The following is a 14,581-nucleotide window of genomic DNA, read 5'->3' as shown; positions in this document are numbered from 1 at the left end:
CATAAGACTGTTAAAGTATATCTGAAAGGTTGATATATTTAGGGTTATTTTAGCTTCATAGAGAGAATATATTTCTAATTAATAGTTTGTTACAAAACAAAATATACCTTCCTTTCAGCCATTTAATTATCATTTGTCATGGGATGTTATTTTGATATGATTCAACATGTATGATTCAACATTTGTTACAGTAACTGGTCTTTATATTCTGTATGAGTACACTATACCGGCCACTGTTGCCCATATATAAAGATCTGACTTCTAGCGATATCCACTCGATTCCAGGCTAATGCAAGGCTAAGCTGGTCCGGGGCAGAGGCATTGGCACCTATTTATAGAAGAATGACAATTCCAATAACAAGAAAAAAAGTTTAGAGCTTGAATTATTATAAAATACATTTACATAACATAATGTTCAATACAGATAAAATGCACAGTTATATTAGAAAACATATTTTTTATATTTCTACCACTTTTCTCTTTTTTAAATATCTAATTCACTTGAGATGGATTTATTAGCCTAATATGTTTACCAAAGTCAAGTTAGAGCACAAATCCATCCATCGCTATGTACGTACAATGCATGCATTCCAGAATTGTGAGTGGAAAATAAGCTATGGGGTAAGAAATACGCCTCCTGACTAGTTAATGAATTTACACGTCCATACTACTCTACCGCTGGATGTTGCCATGGGGTCATTGACATTACATCTCATCACCAAAAGAGCTATAAGTCACCTTTAATAAAAACAATATATGTTGCTTATCTTTAAACGACAAGCTACTAATAAGAATGAACTAGAAGTGGGCAAATTGGCCTTGACAAGGCATAAACCGAGCCAATCCAAGGCTCTACTCATTGGCCTCATGCAAGGCAAACCAGACTCACCCGCAGGACACCAAATATCCTTGTACAAAGATGCTCATATTACCATTTTTATAGATGTTTAAATGAATTCTAAAATATCCATAACATTTTCAAAAGGGCATAGCATTGGTGCCCTCAATTTTCTGTACCGGTGTGTTTGCTGGTACTTTGATGAAGCTGTGACTGTTTCCCTTTTGTGAGTTATTACATGTGTGTGATAAACACTCAAAAATTACAAATACTTTTCTAAGGGATGGAATTATGATGAGGTTAAATTTACAGAATTTTACATCTCATCATGCAAGAATAACTATAAGCTATTTCTATGCAGAATTTTCATATGTTACCTTAATGAATTTTATGCCTAGTTCAATTTTAAACTGTGAATCTTCATCAACATTGTGTAGCTCTAGTATACAATTAAAACAATGTATTCATCATTGCAGTTCCTTATGGGTACTTAATGTATTAATCGCTCTCCCCATATTAAACACACATCGTTTTTTTTAATTTCACCTAGTCCACTAATATGTAAAGAGGCAGCAGGTTCCTATAGCATACACCATATAGCAGAATGCATTTTTTATGTGCAGTGATAGAATAATTCTGGTCACATCCGAAGCAATCTCAGCACTGTGCATCGCTACACAAAGGAATTTCAGTTTGATGGGATTTCAGCATTACTTGTAGTCACTAGGGCCCAGGTGTCTGTCTGGTAATTTAGAAAATGAAAACAAATTTGCTGGATTCACATTGACAGACAACCTTTTGGAGGCATAGCAAGGTTGTATAAACAAAGCCATAGAGTTTTAGCATTAACATATCAAATTTGGTCATTTATTGATCTGCTGCCACCTGCTTGTTATTTACAGCTAACACGTTATTAACATTATGATAAAGGCACACTTCTAAAAAGTATCCTTACAGCCGTTCTAATATGCAGTTCTTTCGGACAGTTCCTGTAAATTTTGGAATGGTCATCTTTAACATGGGCCACAGCGTCTGTTCCCTGCCCTTCCAACTATGCTGAACCTCTCCTAATGCTTTCTCTCTTGCATCATGTGCTCTGCATGCCATTAGAGAGTGCATTAGATAGTCCTACTGTCCACAGAGGGAGCGTTAGTGTCTGTTTTAAGTCAGCAATTGCACAGACCTCAACTCAGGAACAGTTGGGTTGGGGAAGCCACAAGGGGATCTTGCATGGGATCCTTTATTTTTAAAGACAGCCCTACATTCACCTATGTATATATGTATACCTGGCAGGGTTCACCTTTGGGTCTATTCACTAAGAAGTCTAGTGATCATTTGAGTTAATTGAGATCATTTGAGTTAATGGTAACTTAGACTTGACTTCAGTCACATGCCCTTACATGCTGAATGCACATGTCCTCAAAATTAACACCACAGCTATATCAATTTGAAAAGATACATAAGTTAACCAAGAAAGCTCTCTATTCAGTGTATGTATTCAGGCCTAGGGCACAAGCTCAAGGGCAGGCAGGTCTTGGGGGGGATGCCAGTCCCTCTGTTCCCTGGCAATCTCCCTATCCGGCCTACTTAAGCTTTATTGTATAGAAAGTGATGTCAACGTGATGATGGTAACTGTACCCCAAATAATGAACACAAATAGAGGTTTCATGTTTATATTATTTGTCAAATGAGATTGTAAACATGGATTAAATATCCATTAGACAATCAGATAAATCTATCAGATGTTACCTTTCAGCAGAGCAGTAAGGATTGCTAAATCAATATCTTGATGACCTTCTGATCCCATTCTGAAAACAGTGATCTGAAAATTAGTGATATAGAGATTTTAGAACAATTCATTTAAAGAGCAAACAGGAACAGAATTGTATCAGATAAATGATAATATAAAGACTTTCAAAATTGTTTTGAAAATGAAAACTCTATTTAGTCATATATACATATATATATATACACACACACACTATATGGACAAAAGTATCGCATTGCATTCTAGCTAGTCATTGCATTCTAACTACATAGACCGTTTGCAACTAAAACAGCTTCCACTTTTTGATTTTAGAGTGTTTCTGTGGGATGCAATGGGGTTGAGGTCAGGCCTTTGTGCTGGATGGTCAAGTTCTTCGTCATCAAACTCACCCAACCAGGTCCTGGTCAGGTCACTGTTCAGGACAGAGCTCCTCCACACCAAACTCATTAAATCAGGTCTTTATGGAACTTGCTTTGTGCACTGGGGCACAGTCATGCTGGAATAGAAAAGGGCCTTCCTCAAATTGTTGGAAGCATAGCATTGTCCAAAATGTCTTGGTATGCCTACACAGAGCTCTGACCTCAACTCCAGTGAACACATTTGGGATGAACTGGGACTTGTCGAACATCAGTGCCTGACCTCACAAATGCTCTACTGGATGAAAGAGCTTGGTTTGCTCTATAGAATATATAGTTAAATCCTTTAAATTTATTTAGTCTCCTTACCTATTAAATTATACACTGTGAAGTATGAATTATAAGTAACAGTGCATTCCTAGCTGAAACCGATTGATTTCCTCAACATTCTTTGTTTTCTTCAGGTCAAATTAATCATGTTTGGTGTCCAGTAGCCACAAAGGTTATGCAGCTTAAATTCAGCTAACATGACCATAAAAGCACCTAGGGGGTCCATTTTAAATTTATGACTAATGACAGAATTCAACTTTTTTATTGATAGCACCTAAACTCAGACTATTAATCCAGGCAGCATTCTGCAGGTTTTTTTCTGCTAAATTACATGAAACTTCTGCTATGTTCTTGTGACTAGTTTTGCAATATAAAGAAGCAAAGGCTCAGCACTCAAATGATAAGGTGAGTTTATTTCACACAGGCAACGTTTCGACGCTTAGGTCTTTCTCAAGCCTCAGGCTTGATTTTTTTTTTTTCTTTATTTTGGATTTATTGAGGGACTTGGTGGTACCCTGGCTCGTGCACCATTTTACTGCTGAGTGTTGCATTCCAACCTTTCTTTTTGTGTAGTTTTGCAATATGACATTTTTTCCAGCACACTGAACCAACAAACAACACCACCCAACTACGGAAAAAAGGTAGGCATTCAAGAGGCGGGTATTACATTGCGGGGGACGACGACAGTACAATGGCTTAGGGGTTAGTTAAGCGGCTAAGGGGATATTACACAGGCTGAGGTCATAAATACAGAGGCTAAGGAAAATTTAGGGGCTGTGGAGAATATTACAGGGGTCCAGGGAATCTAACTGGGGGCTGGGGTTATGACTTGGGCCTGAGGCATATGGGGGCATATGCCTCCGTAAATCATATACCAAAGGGCAGGTGATCTGAGAGAGGGCTGGGCATATTACAAGAACTAGGTATATGACAGGGATAAGGTATTTGAGAGGAGGCTGGGGCCCACTAGGTCCCAAACTCAAAGGATAGACAACACCTAATCTAGCTACTTCTCTGACATGGCAATATATACTGATCATAATATAGACACTGTAAATATGTACAATGCAATACAATATAGTATCCTTATATGATCAAACTAGGTTGGTGCAATAGAGTAATGTGGTACTAAAATAATGTGCCATGTCATCTTCAAATCTCCGTGTTTGTAAAAATAGTATGTTATATCGGTAGACACTCTAGCGCGAGAGGTCTGCAAATTGTCTCCATCAATCAAAAATTGAACGTGTAACAGGGGGGGCATGAATATACTGCTGATTTTACTATGATTGAGATAGCTGACAACTTTCCAATAATGTACTCAATTTGAACTGTTACTTGGTATAGCGATATATATGTTTTCTCAAAGGTATCCAATAAATTAATCAATGTAATAACTTCATTAGCAATTTGAGAAGAAGTAAATTCTTTTGCATTATATGATCAACATTGGTTACAATGGAGGTATAAAAACGTAACTAAAAAACGTAACTTAATGTAAAAATCCACTTGCTTTTAGCTTAGATTAACCCCTTTACCACCAAATGGACATACCAATACATCTATAAAAGGTGAGGCAAGATGGCCCTTTGGATGTACCGGTAGATCCAATCTTTTTTTACAGTTGCAACATTTGACATAAGTAGAGACCCAGCAGGGTTTGTCCAGATTGTGCTGGGATCTTTGATTGCTCCCTCTGATGGCTGATAGCACATAGTGTGATAAGCAATGAAGGCTATGAGGTCATGCTTGCTGGTCACAGTATTATCAGAGCAGGGAAAATCATAGGCAGGAGAAGAAGGAAAAAAATCCTCTCTCTTCCGAGAAATGGAAGTGAAAACAGTAGTTATTTTAATAAAATATAAATTAAATAATAATAATAAACTATATAGTGAGCTCTGTGATTGATGTATTAAATATGTATTTTAAATGTATATGATGGAAACAACTGTTTTCTTATTCACCACATAGGATTTCGATGATTATTTTTGTCTCCTTAAATTGTGACGTTGTGACGGTTGTGACGGTAGCCATTGTAGAGGTGGGATGAGAAGAAATGAGAGGGGTTTCAGAATCAGAGCCTAATCATTAGAGTATTTACACAGATCCCTCTTTGAAGTAAAATAATCCATTATTTTAACAAAACAATGTCTAAAACATTACACTTATTGGACAATAAGTCACATAGCTATTTTGTTTTAATTTATGTTACTATTAAATTGGAGTCATAATAGCATTAAACCGGTAGATGTACATACCAGCTCTTTTTTCTTCATGCATTCCATGAGGATCATAAATAGGTGCTGTGCCTGTGTTCGAGTGTAGGTAAAGGTCTTCTGAATTGTAACTAGCAGCTGGTCTCTTAGGGATTCATTGATAAGACTGAAACAAGAAAATAACAATTTGCATAATAATATGCACTTACGATAATAAAATAACAGAATTCAAAAGACAAAATCTGTTAATAACATAAAATTATCCTATCAGAATAATTTGTGTCAGGTGACTTCAGGCTATAATTATTCTGGCCCATTTACCAATTTTAAGGGGCGGTGTCCACAAATATACATTTATAAAACTATGAATTACAATCAAAATCACCAACAAAAATGGGAAAAAAATGTAAAAATAATAAACAGGGGCTTTTAATTTAAAGTAATAACTACAGGTATTTCTCAGGTATACTTTCCCCCAAAGTTTTATGGGAAGATCACCTTATGTCAAATCTAGGTCTTTAAAATAACTGCAAACTTTGCAAGAGATTCTTAAGTATTATTAGTAGAAGACAAATAACACCTCTTCTCTATATTATCTCCTGATCTGCATTCTGCTCAAATAACTAAATAAATAAATATATGGGGAAAGGCAAATAAAAGCAGGGACACTAATTTATAACATGTTTCCGTGTTGAAATTGACTTTGCACATACATCCACAAAAAAATCTAGAATATCATTATTCCAGATTCATTATTGGAATCTATTGACCAAAGCAACATGCATTATAGATCAGGTTTTATAGATCGCTGCAAATGTGTGATGTGTAAACATGACACATTTTTGAACATAACATGTTTATTTCATTATGCCTCAATGTTTTCTACTGAAATTAAACACAATTATCTATTTAAAAAAAAAAAAAAAAAAAAAAAAAAAAGGAAATAATTACCCTCCTTCTTCAGAGTATTTATGACCAAAGGCAAGTATGTCAGATGCACGTCCACTTCCATCACAGACTACAACAGGGACTGGAGGACTGTCACGTAGATATTCTAAGACAATCGATATCACATTGGGTCCACCTTCTACAATTAGAGCTACTACAGGAACACCTTGTCCAATTCCTGTAGTAGCAAAAAAACACACCCAAAGCAGCAAAATTTTATTAATTTAAGGATTCTAGGCATACAAATTATATGAAATGAACTGTAAATGTTTTGGTACTCAGCAGCAATTATAAAGTCAGTAGATTAATAAACGAGTAAACAACCAAGAATATAAGGATAATAAAATCCTTCATTCTCATATGGATGTATCATGTACAGGCACAATCACAAAAAAGCTGGCAAGATGTACATGCACATCCCAAATATTTCTGCTGCACGGGAGATCCTGCTGTGCACTATACTGTTGGCAGAAGACAGCGTGCTCCGTACAGTAGAGATCAGAGGGAGGAAAGAAGAAACCAAAAAGCATTAAAATATGAATTGACATGTATATATATATATATATATATATATATATATATAAGGTTTATATTTAAGGTGGTAGTGTTATACAATATTATATTGTATTTGCTTTGGAAACTAAATGAGTTGAGAATGAAAGAAATCGGCGGAAATGTTAGCTGATGGTTCATTGAGTAGTTTCTGATTTATAGCTGAATGCATGATTAGTAATTGCATATTTATAGCCCTAAAGATAATTTATGATATCCTAAGTCTAGAAATAATGGGGCACTCTAAGGCAGGTGAATAGCACCCACCCAGTATCTGTCAGATCTGGTGACTAAAGGGAGCCTTGAGTACCTGCCATTTTTTTGTAATTTTGGAAGTTGTAACATCTATGATGGTCTGGTATTGCACTTACATCTGTGCACAATGCAATGCCTCCTAAAAGAAGGGAGGGAGGCGCTCACATAAAGAGACAGCCACCAAAATAGTTTTTTTCTCTGAGTGGGGCTAAATTGTGTGGGTGCACCTGAAAATAAACTGCAAACATAGTGAATAACATTTGAAGGTATGAGTAAGAGAAGACTGGCAATAATTAGTGGAAACAGAGATTTAGTGTATGGTGTATAACCTGAATCTCTGAATAATCTGCATATGGGGCACACAGACTGATGCCGTATGTTTGAGGCCCAGACTGACAAATGGACATGACAAAAGTGCCCAGTGGCGAGAGCTAGTGGCCACACCAGAGCTTTTGGAACCCTATTAAGAAGCTGCATATGTTCACTGTTAGAATAGTGTAAAGTGAGTGGTGGTTTTCAATTCTGGGCATGGTCACCCTTACAAATGATGCAGGAACAGATATTGATTTAGCCACCTGTTGACTGGTTCTGTTGTAACCTTCTACTGATCAAGCTACTGCTTGGTGTCCACAACTGTCTCAGACTGAACAAATTGCAGCTAAATCAAGATATGTGGGTCTATGGCTGGGAATTGATAGAGCTGCTGACAGTTGTTAAAATCGGTATATGAGCTGTGGATGTACTAGAAAAGAAATATGAAGAAAAGGAAGAAATTGGTGTGTTAAGATATGTGATGTAAAGTGAGAATAGAAGGTGTCCTAAAACTGAACCTTGTGGTTCATCAACTTGGAAGCAGAAGGGAAGAGTTAGTAAAAAGGGAGACATTAAAGGTGTGATTATGGAGGTAGAATGTTAACTAATTTGTGGAGGGTTTGAAGAAGTGAGTAGTCCACAGTGTCAAAAGAAGAAAAAGGGTCCAAAAGGATTAGCAAAGAGTAGAAGCAGTTGAATTTAGCATTCAGTATATCATTGGACAAGTGTGCCAAAGCAGTCTCAAAAGTATGTTGAAAGCCAAGAGTCTAGATTCAAGAAGGAAAAAGGTTAGAGCCAAAAAAATTTGTTAAATACAAGCTGTTCAAGAAGCTTCGAGATGAAAGGAAATAGACAGATAGGGTACCGAGTGGTAGGATGTAGAGATTACTTTTAAATGATGGGAATTATAATAGCATGCTTGAGTTAAAATGAGAGGTAAGGTAAGAGCAGGAGGAAGACTGCCCAGATATTTTGCATCTAATTGCCTCTATGTTATCTGTAAAGTAAGTCTCAAAGTCAGAGGCTTTCAGAATTATGAGGCAGTGAGGAGAAAATGGAGATGAAGTAGGTTTGCTTCGGAATGGATAAGGCAGAGTGATAGGCATGTGGTATAAATGTATGGTGGAGGAAGTCAGACGTGGAACAAGAACTCCCCCAGAAATGTCAAAGACATCTAGCTAGTGTCATGTTGTTGTGATGCATGGGAAGGAGTAGGGGGCAGAGTCAGAAGGCAGGAATAAAGGTGGTGGAGCGAAAAGGGGGGACAGGTATTAGAGAAGCTAGTGATGGAGCACAGGCTAGAAAAACATAAGGTCCATGGTGTCTATCCTGTTGAGTAGGGCAATCAGTATACTATGTGAGATCAAAGTAACAAAGGGTTTTTTGCTCTAAAACTGGCATGCTGCTTTAAAAATATTTTAGTTGAAGATTAGTAGAAAGAAAGGAACTGGGCTGTTTAAAGATTCATTTTTGAGATGTATTAAAAATGTATAAAGTTCAAATAAAATCCCCGTTATAGTGCACATAAATAAATTAGATACTGACCTTCATATACTGTACTGTACACATCACTGAATAAAAAGCTGAGAATAACCAGTTTTTTTAAGCTCATGACACTCGTGTCTTTTTACATCCTGTGAACCATGAGAACTATGTACTGTAGTTTTTTTTAGATATATTGGGTAATGTCAGGCGATTACTTGATGACCATTCATAGACATGGTGATCGTTCACCTGGAAGTAGTCCATACTCTACGGTAGGTGCTATATATATATATATATATATATATATATATACATATATACATTTAAATTTAATAGAGATGTTTGGTCCCTCTTTAGCATAAAACCTGATGGATTTAGGAGCAGATGTTGAGGGTACTCCTATGATGAGAGGACTTGTCATCAGCTTTTCATCCTGTGTGTATTGTGGTGGATCCTGCATGTCATTAGAAGTGCAGGGAGGCAAACCAACATCTGTTTTTTTGTTGACAGAATAAAATTAATCTTGGACAATTTATGTAGGGGCCTAGTTGTTTATGCTCAAAGCTCTCTAATTACCACTGGAGCTGTGACTTCATTACTTTAAATCTAGATTAACCGAAGTTAATTATTTGGAGTTATTGTCATGTGTCTGAAGAGTAGAAAGGTTGTAGTCCCTTTTTCTTGACACAGGCCCCTCCCCTCATATGTACGATAGAGTAACTTTCATAGGTCTACGAAAGTATCTCCGTTCATTCCCTGTTTTCTCCATTTTCTTCTACTGAAGATTTAAGTTTAAGAGAGTCTAACAAAGAAATATGTAAGTTTCCAGTCCTCATCAATGTGCCCATTATGTTCATCTCTTGCTATAAATCTCACCACATCTCAACCCCTCAATTTTCCGCTCACTCTCTTTCTCTTTCTGTGGGTTTCTTTTTTCTACTTACACTCCGAAAGAGCACGAGAAACATTAAAAAGTGAGTTTTTCCCCCCCTGTAGCTTCAACTGAGTCACATGGTGGGGCCCACTCCAGGATATGGTGAGATTAGGGCCAAGCAATCGGACAGTAAGTGTGTGCTGATGGTAAGTGTTTGAAATGCCACTTTTATAGCAAAGGCCCATTCTGAATGACTCCACTAGACACACTCACATCAGAGATTGAAAATCTTAATTCATTCGTTCCATCGTCTCGGACGCCATAGAGTGTGCTAATCTTTGTTTGTCCAATCAGCTCACTCCTGTCACATCGTGCTGAGGGCTTGTCCAATGACAAGAAGTCATAGAGAGCCTATATAAGAGCAGAGCAGGCAAATGATCTGTTCATGTCGCTGTGACTGCTTTATGTGACTATGCTGTGCTTCATCTGAGCATTTTACAGAGTGACATTCTTCTGTGTGAGATTTGGTCAGCTTCAGCCTACCTTTTCTCACACTGTATAAGGCTTTCTAAAGTTTTAAACCTTAACCCTAAGCTAATTTTGATGGTCTTTCTTACATCCATTGGTCTCAAATTCCCTACTGAACTTCTTCTACTAGTTTATTTCTTGTTTCCATGACATCAACTATCCATGGGATTTCTGAAAACTAATATGAAAATGAAAATGGAGACAGACAAAGAGCACCCCCCACCCCGAAAACAAACACGAACTATCCGCTGGCGTCCAAGTCTAGTGAAAAGCTTTAGTGAGTCACCAGAATGAGGAATCTGCACACACACCAAAGGAACTCAGGTGCTTAACTGTGCCAGGAAGGGCCAGCTCCCAAGTAGATCAAAATAAATAAAGGCTCCAGGCACTCAAGGGTTCCAGCTGAGGCAGATTTATTAAAGGAAGACAGCAACAAAGTTTCGACCTCACAATGAGGTCTTTATCAAGTGAAAAGCTTTAACCACATGCTTGTGTTGAATCATAACAGGCTGACTCAATCATGATGCCCGCGGGGGCCAACATGGCCAGAGTGGGCCCTGACTGGGCTCCTGAGTAGGGCCAAGCTTTGGCGCCAGTTTTGGTAGAGTGGGGTTTAGGGGGTAGTTACTTAAGGGGTTGTGACACAAGGTTTATGGACATTTTGTAGTCACCTTACCTTGTGTTGTTTTTCCCGCCCTCCCTCCCGCCTGTTTATTGTGTTATGCTGGGGTATTTGTGTTATGGGTATTTCTGCTGTCACAGCCGGGTGGGTAGCTTACCAGGCATCTAAGGGGTGTGAATGCTCAGGGGGAGAGCATTTGATGGGAGGTTCCCGGTGCTGGGAGCCTCAGGTTTTGGGTTTGGGCATCTTGATTTCCATGTCATCTGCTATTATTTTAAACATAAAATGAGTAGAGATGCATTGAGGATGTAGAAGAGGTGCCCTATTGCCCCTTATAGTTCATGGAATACTTATTAGGCCCTTTGATGGGCCACCCACCGTGTAGTTCAAAGGTCTTACTAACTAATTGCATTGCAATTGTACTTGGAATGTGTCTAAATACTGCAGACAAGACAGGTTGACTAATATACATGTAGCCTTGATGTCACTTTCTCACATCTTTTTACTTATTATTACTTAATTTCCTTCTCTTTTCTTCTCTCACACCTTTTCACATAACAAAATGCACCAGAGACTTATAAAAACATTGGTTCTCCGTTTGGCTTTATTCTGCGCACTTAATATTGACAATGTACTGTAATGTAATTTCTTTTTGGAGTTCCGGCAAAATAAAAGAATGTTACATAGCGAATGGCTGGTTATCAATGAGTATAACGTCCTGATGTCTTATGGGTGTTATCAGTGATGTCCTTAATGATGGAGCGATGAGGGAGATGTCAGTAATGACAGTTGAACGTCCCTTTGCCTTCCCAGCCCCCATCATATATTCTCAGGCATAGGATGACAAAGGGAAGCCCACGGGTCACGTGACAAGGTAAATCATCACTACAAGTCTGTTAAGGAAACAGCAACCATTTTTCTAGCACAAAAACAAAATAAGTACAGTGGATGATTCTACTGTTGTAGCTCACTGGGGGTACATTAAAAAAACACTGACTATGAAGGCTTTTCCTTCATAGTCAGTGAAAATGTGGGAAATATATTTGGATTTGTTCCTTAAAATGTTTGATAACAAACTAAAAAAATTGTATTAATCAACACTGATTGGACAGTTAGTAGCAACAAAAAAATCATATATAACTACAAAACATTTCCGTGTCATAGAAAATATTTGAAATACAGGGTAGGCAGATGTTCTCTGTAAAGAGACGGGTGCGTATTACATCAGACAATGAAGAAGTGGGATTATTGTAGAGACCCCAAGAGTATGGGTATCAATGCAAGTAGTACCTCCAGTTCAAGACCTCCCTTAGCCCCTTTATTTACTGTCACAGTGCTCACTGGGCATAACTTTTTTAAATGTGCACGGAGGTTAGAATACAAATCCCTCTAAAACGAAACTATGCTCCTGCATAGAAGCCTAATTGACGTGATAAAAAAAACATTCACAAAAAGTACACTTTCAGTTTCTTTACTGGGTGAACAGACTAGACGGGTTTGACACCATGATGTAAATGGACAGACTTAGAAAAAAGCTGGAATTGAGTTTCTGTCATTTTCATCTTTTTATAAACTGAAATCCTCTGTCAGATGGTTTTGAAGAAGATACTAATAGTTGCAGATTTACATTGGAATTTAAGTCTAGGTAGATCTATATTTTGGCCAAAATGTTGTTACTAAACCAAAATTAGTATTTATACATGTACCTTAATGGTAAATTTATAATTCTATATAAAACTAGTATTTTTTTTGAAGGCATGGCCACAATGCTAATCTCTGTGGCTGATGCACTGCTACATGATTTAACTTCATTTTTAGAGTCATGGAGAAATGTTCTGCATCTGATGAAACTGGAAACCTAAAGGTAATGCATCAACTATTCAATTCCTCTGCTGTGTTTCACAATATAGAGGACACAAGGGTTTCTTGAATGCTTTCCTGCTCCCCACAGTGCTAAAATTGACAGATTCTGTTAAACTGACAGAAAATCCGTCAACCGTAAATGCATCAATAAAAATAATAGTGAAAGCCTAAGGTGAATATGTATGAGTCGTTTCACTTTTCTGCAGTTGAAATATCAATGGCAAGAGAGAGAGATGAGAGTGAAATGCTATTTACTGTAATATTCCTTTAGTATAATAGTTTCCCCATTAATTATCAATTAAAGAAATTTCCACTCTGCCTGGTTGATTTGTATTCCATATATAGAGAATGTGTTATGTGGTCACCATCATCAAACATTATTGTTTACAGTGACTTTTGATTGAGGTCATAGTTCTTATTTTCTATTACAAAAGCTCTGGCTTTAAATTTGCTTCTGAGAAAATTAAAAGTCAATAGTGAATCTCTGAAGTGACACTGATCCCAAGATTAAATTGTATGCCATATTTGCTCTTGGGATATCATTACTGTAAATCTGTAGCTATGCAAACCATATTTATACACGGATTGTTTACACCTCTCACATAATTGAAGTTTGCGTCAGCTAAGTGAGGGAACCCAACAGAAATATCACTCTTTATGTTCTCTATGAAAAACCCTAGCCTGCTGCAGGGCACAGGCCAACCATCAGCACACAAGGGTTGAGCCTCTGGCTTTAAACAGCTGGATGCTATTAGTGCATATATTATAGGCACTACAGACGCTATGTCCATCAGTCAAACAGTTCAGTACACAGGAACAGGGCAGCAGGCCCCAAAGTCAGGATGGGTATAATTATTAGACTTGCGCATTCGTCTTCGGGCGAACATGTAAACGAGCACGAAGAGGCCGTTTTTTTGTTCGTGCCGAAGACGCGCCGAAGAGAATACAGTGCCGGCAAAACGTAGGAGAAGACGAAGACTCACAACCACGATGAATCGAAGATCGTCTTCGTTTTTGCTGCGCAGCCGCCAAAATTTCAAACAGGAGTGAGCTGATCCTCGTCTGTCCAATCAGCTCACTCTTGTGACGTCACGCTAAGGGTCTTGTCCAATGCCTGTGCTGCTGTTTTTTTAATTCTGAAGGCGCCTTTATAAGACCAGAGCTTGCCTGAGAGATCCATTCATTTTTCGCTGTGACTGCTTTGGCAACACTGCTGTGCTGCATCCGAGCGTTACAGAGAGATTGTTCTGTTCTGTGTGAGACTGGTAAGCCTCAGCCTGCCATTTCTCACAGTGTACTTCATCCTCACTTCAGTTCTACTGAATTAATATTTAATAATAATAATTTGATTAATTTAATAATGTTTTTATTTAATTTGTCATCAACTGTGTAGTGCTGTTGAGTTGACTCACTGGCACTGGGGTGCCCTTGCCCTGGGCTGGCACTAGTGCCTACTGCCTGTCCTGCTTAAGTAAATTAAATAATAGAATTTATAAATAATTTAATAGAATATATTATTAATAATTGAATACATATAAAATGATATATATATATTTGTCAGTTATATATACTATAGTTAGTATAGTATTAGTAATAGTATACTAGTGTAGAGTCTACTGTAGACATTCAAGACA

General features: G+C 37.6%; 1 protein-coding gene across 4 annotated transcripts in view; it reads right to left on the bottom strand.

Moving 5' to 3' along the window:
• The window catches only part of LOC149300605 (transient receptor potential cation channel subfamily M member 3-like), a 224,828-nt gene that overhangs the window by 39,147 nt on the left and 171,100 nt on the right, over nucleotides 1-14,581 (bottom strand). For all 4 annotated transcript variants that reach the window (XM_089485139.1, XM_089485140.1, XM_089485141.1 and 1 more), the window contains exons 7-10: nucleotides 6,460-6,634; nucleotides 5,551-5,674; nucleotides 2,588-2,660; nucleotides 228-328 (exon numbers count right to left, since the gene is read on the bottom strand). In XM_089485139.1, coding sequence (XP_089341265.1) covers nucleotides 228-328; nucleotides 2,588-2,660; nucleotides 5,551-5,674; nucleotides 6,460-6,634 — 473 coding nt within the window. The remainder of the gene's footprint in view (nucleotides 1-227; nucleotides 329-2,587; nucleotides 2,661-5,550; nucleotides 5,675-6,459; nucleotides 6,635-14,581) is intronic.

This window comes from Sceloporus occidentalis, unplaced genomic scaffold, assembly GCF_023333645.1.
Source record: "Sceloporus occidentalis isolate IW3139 unplaced genomic scaffold, rSceOcc1.0.p SCAF_24, whole genome shotgun sequence".
Classification (NCBI taxonomy): domain Eukaryota; kingdom Metazoa; phylum Chordata; class Lepidosauria; order Squamata; family Phrynosomatidae; genus Sceloporus; species Sceloporus occidentalis.
The sequence above is the reverse complement of the archived record's forward strand: the minus strand, read 5'-3'. Positions and strand labels throughout refer to the sequence as shown.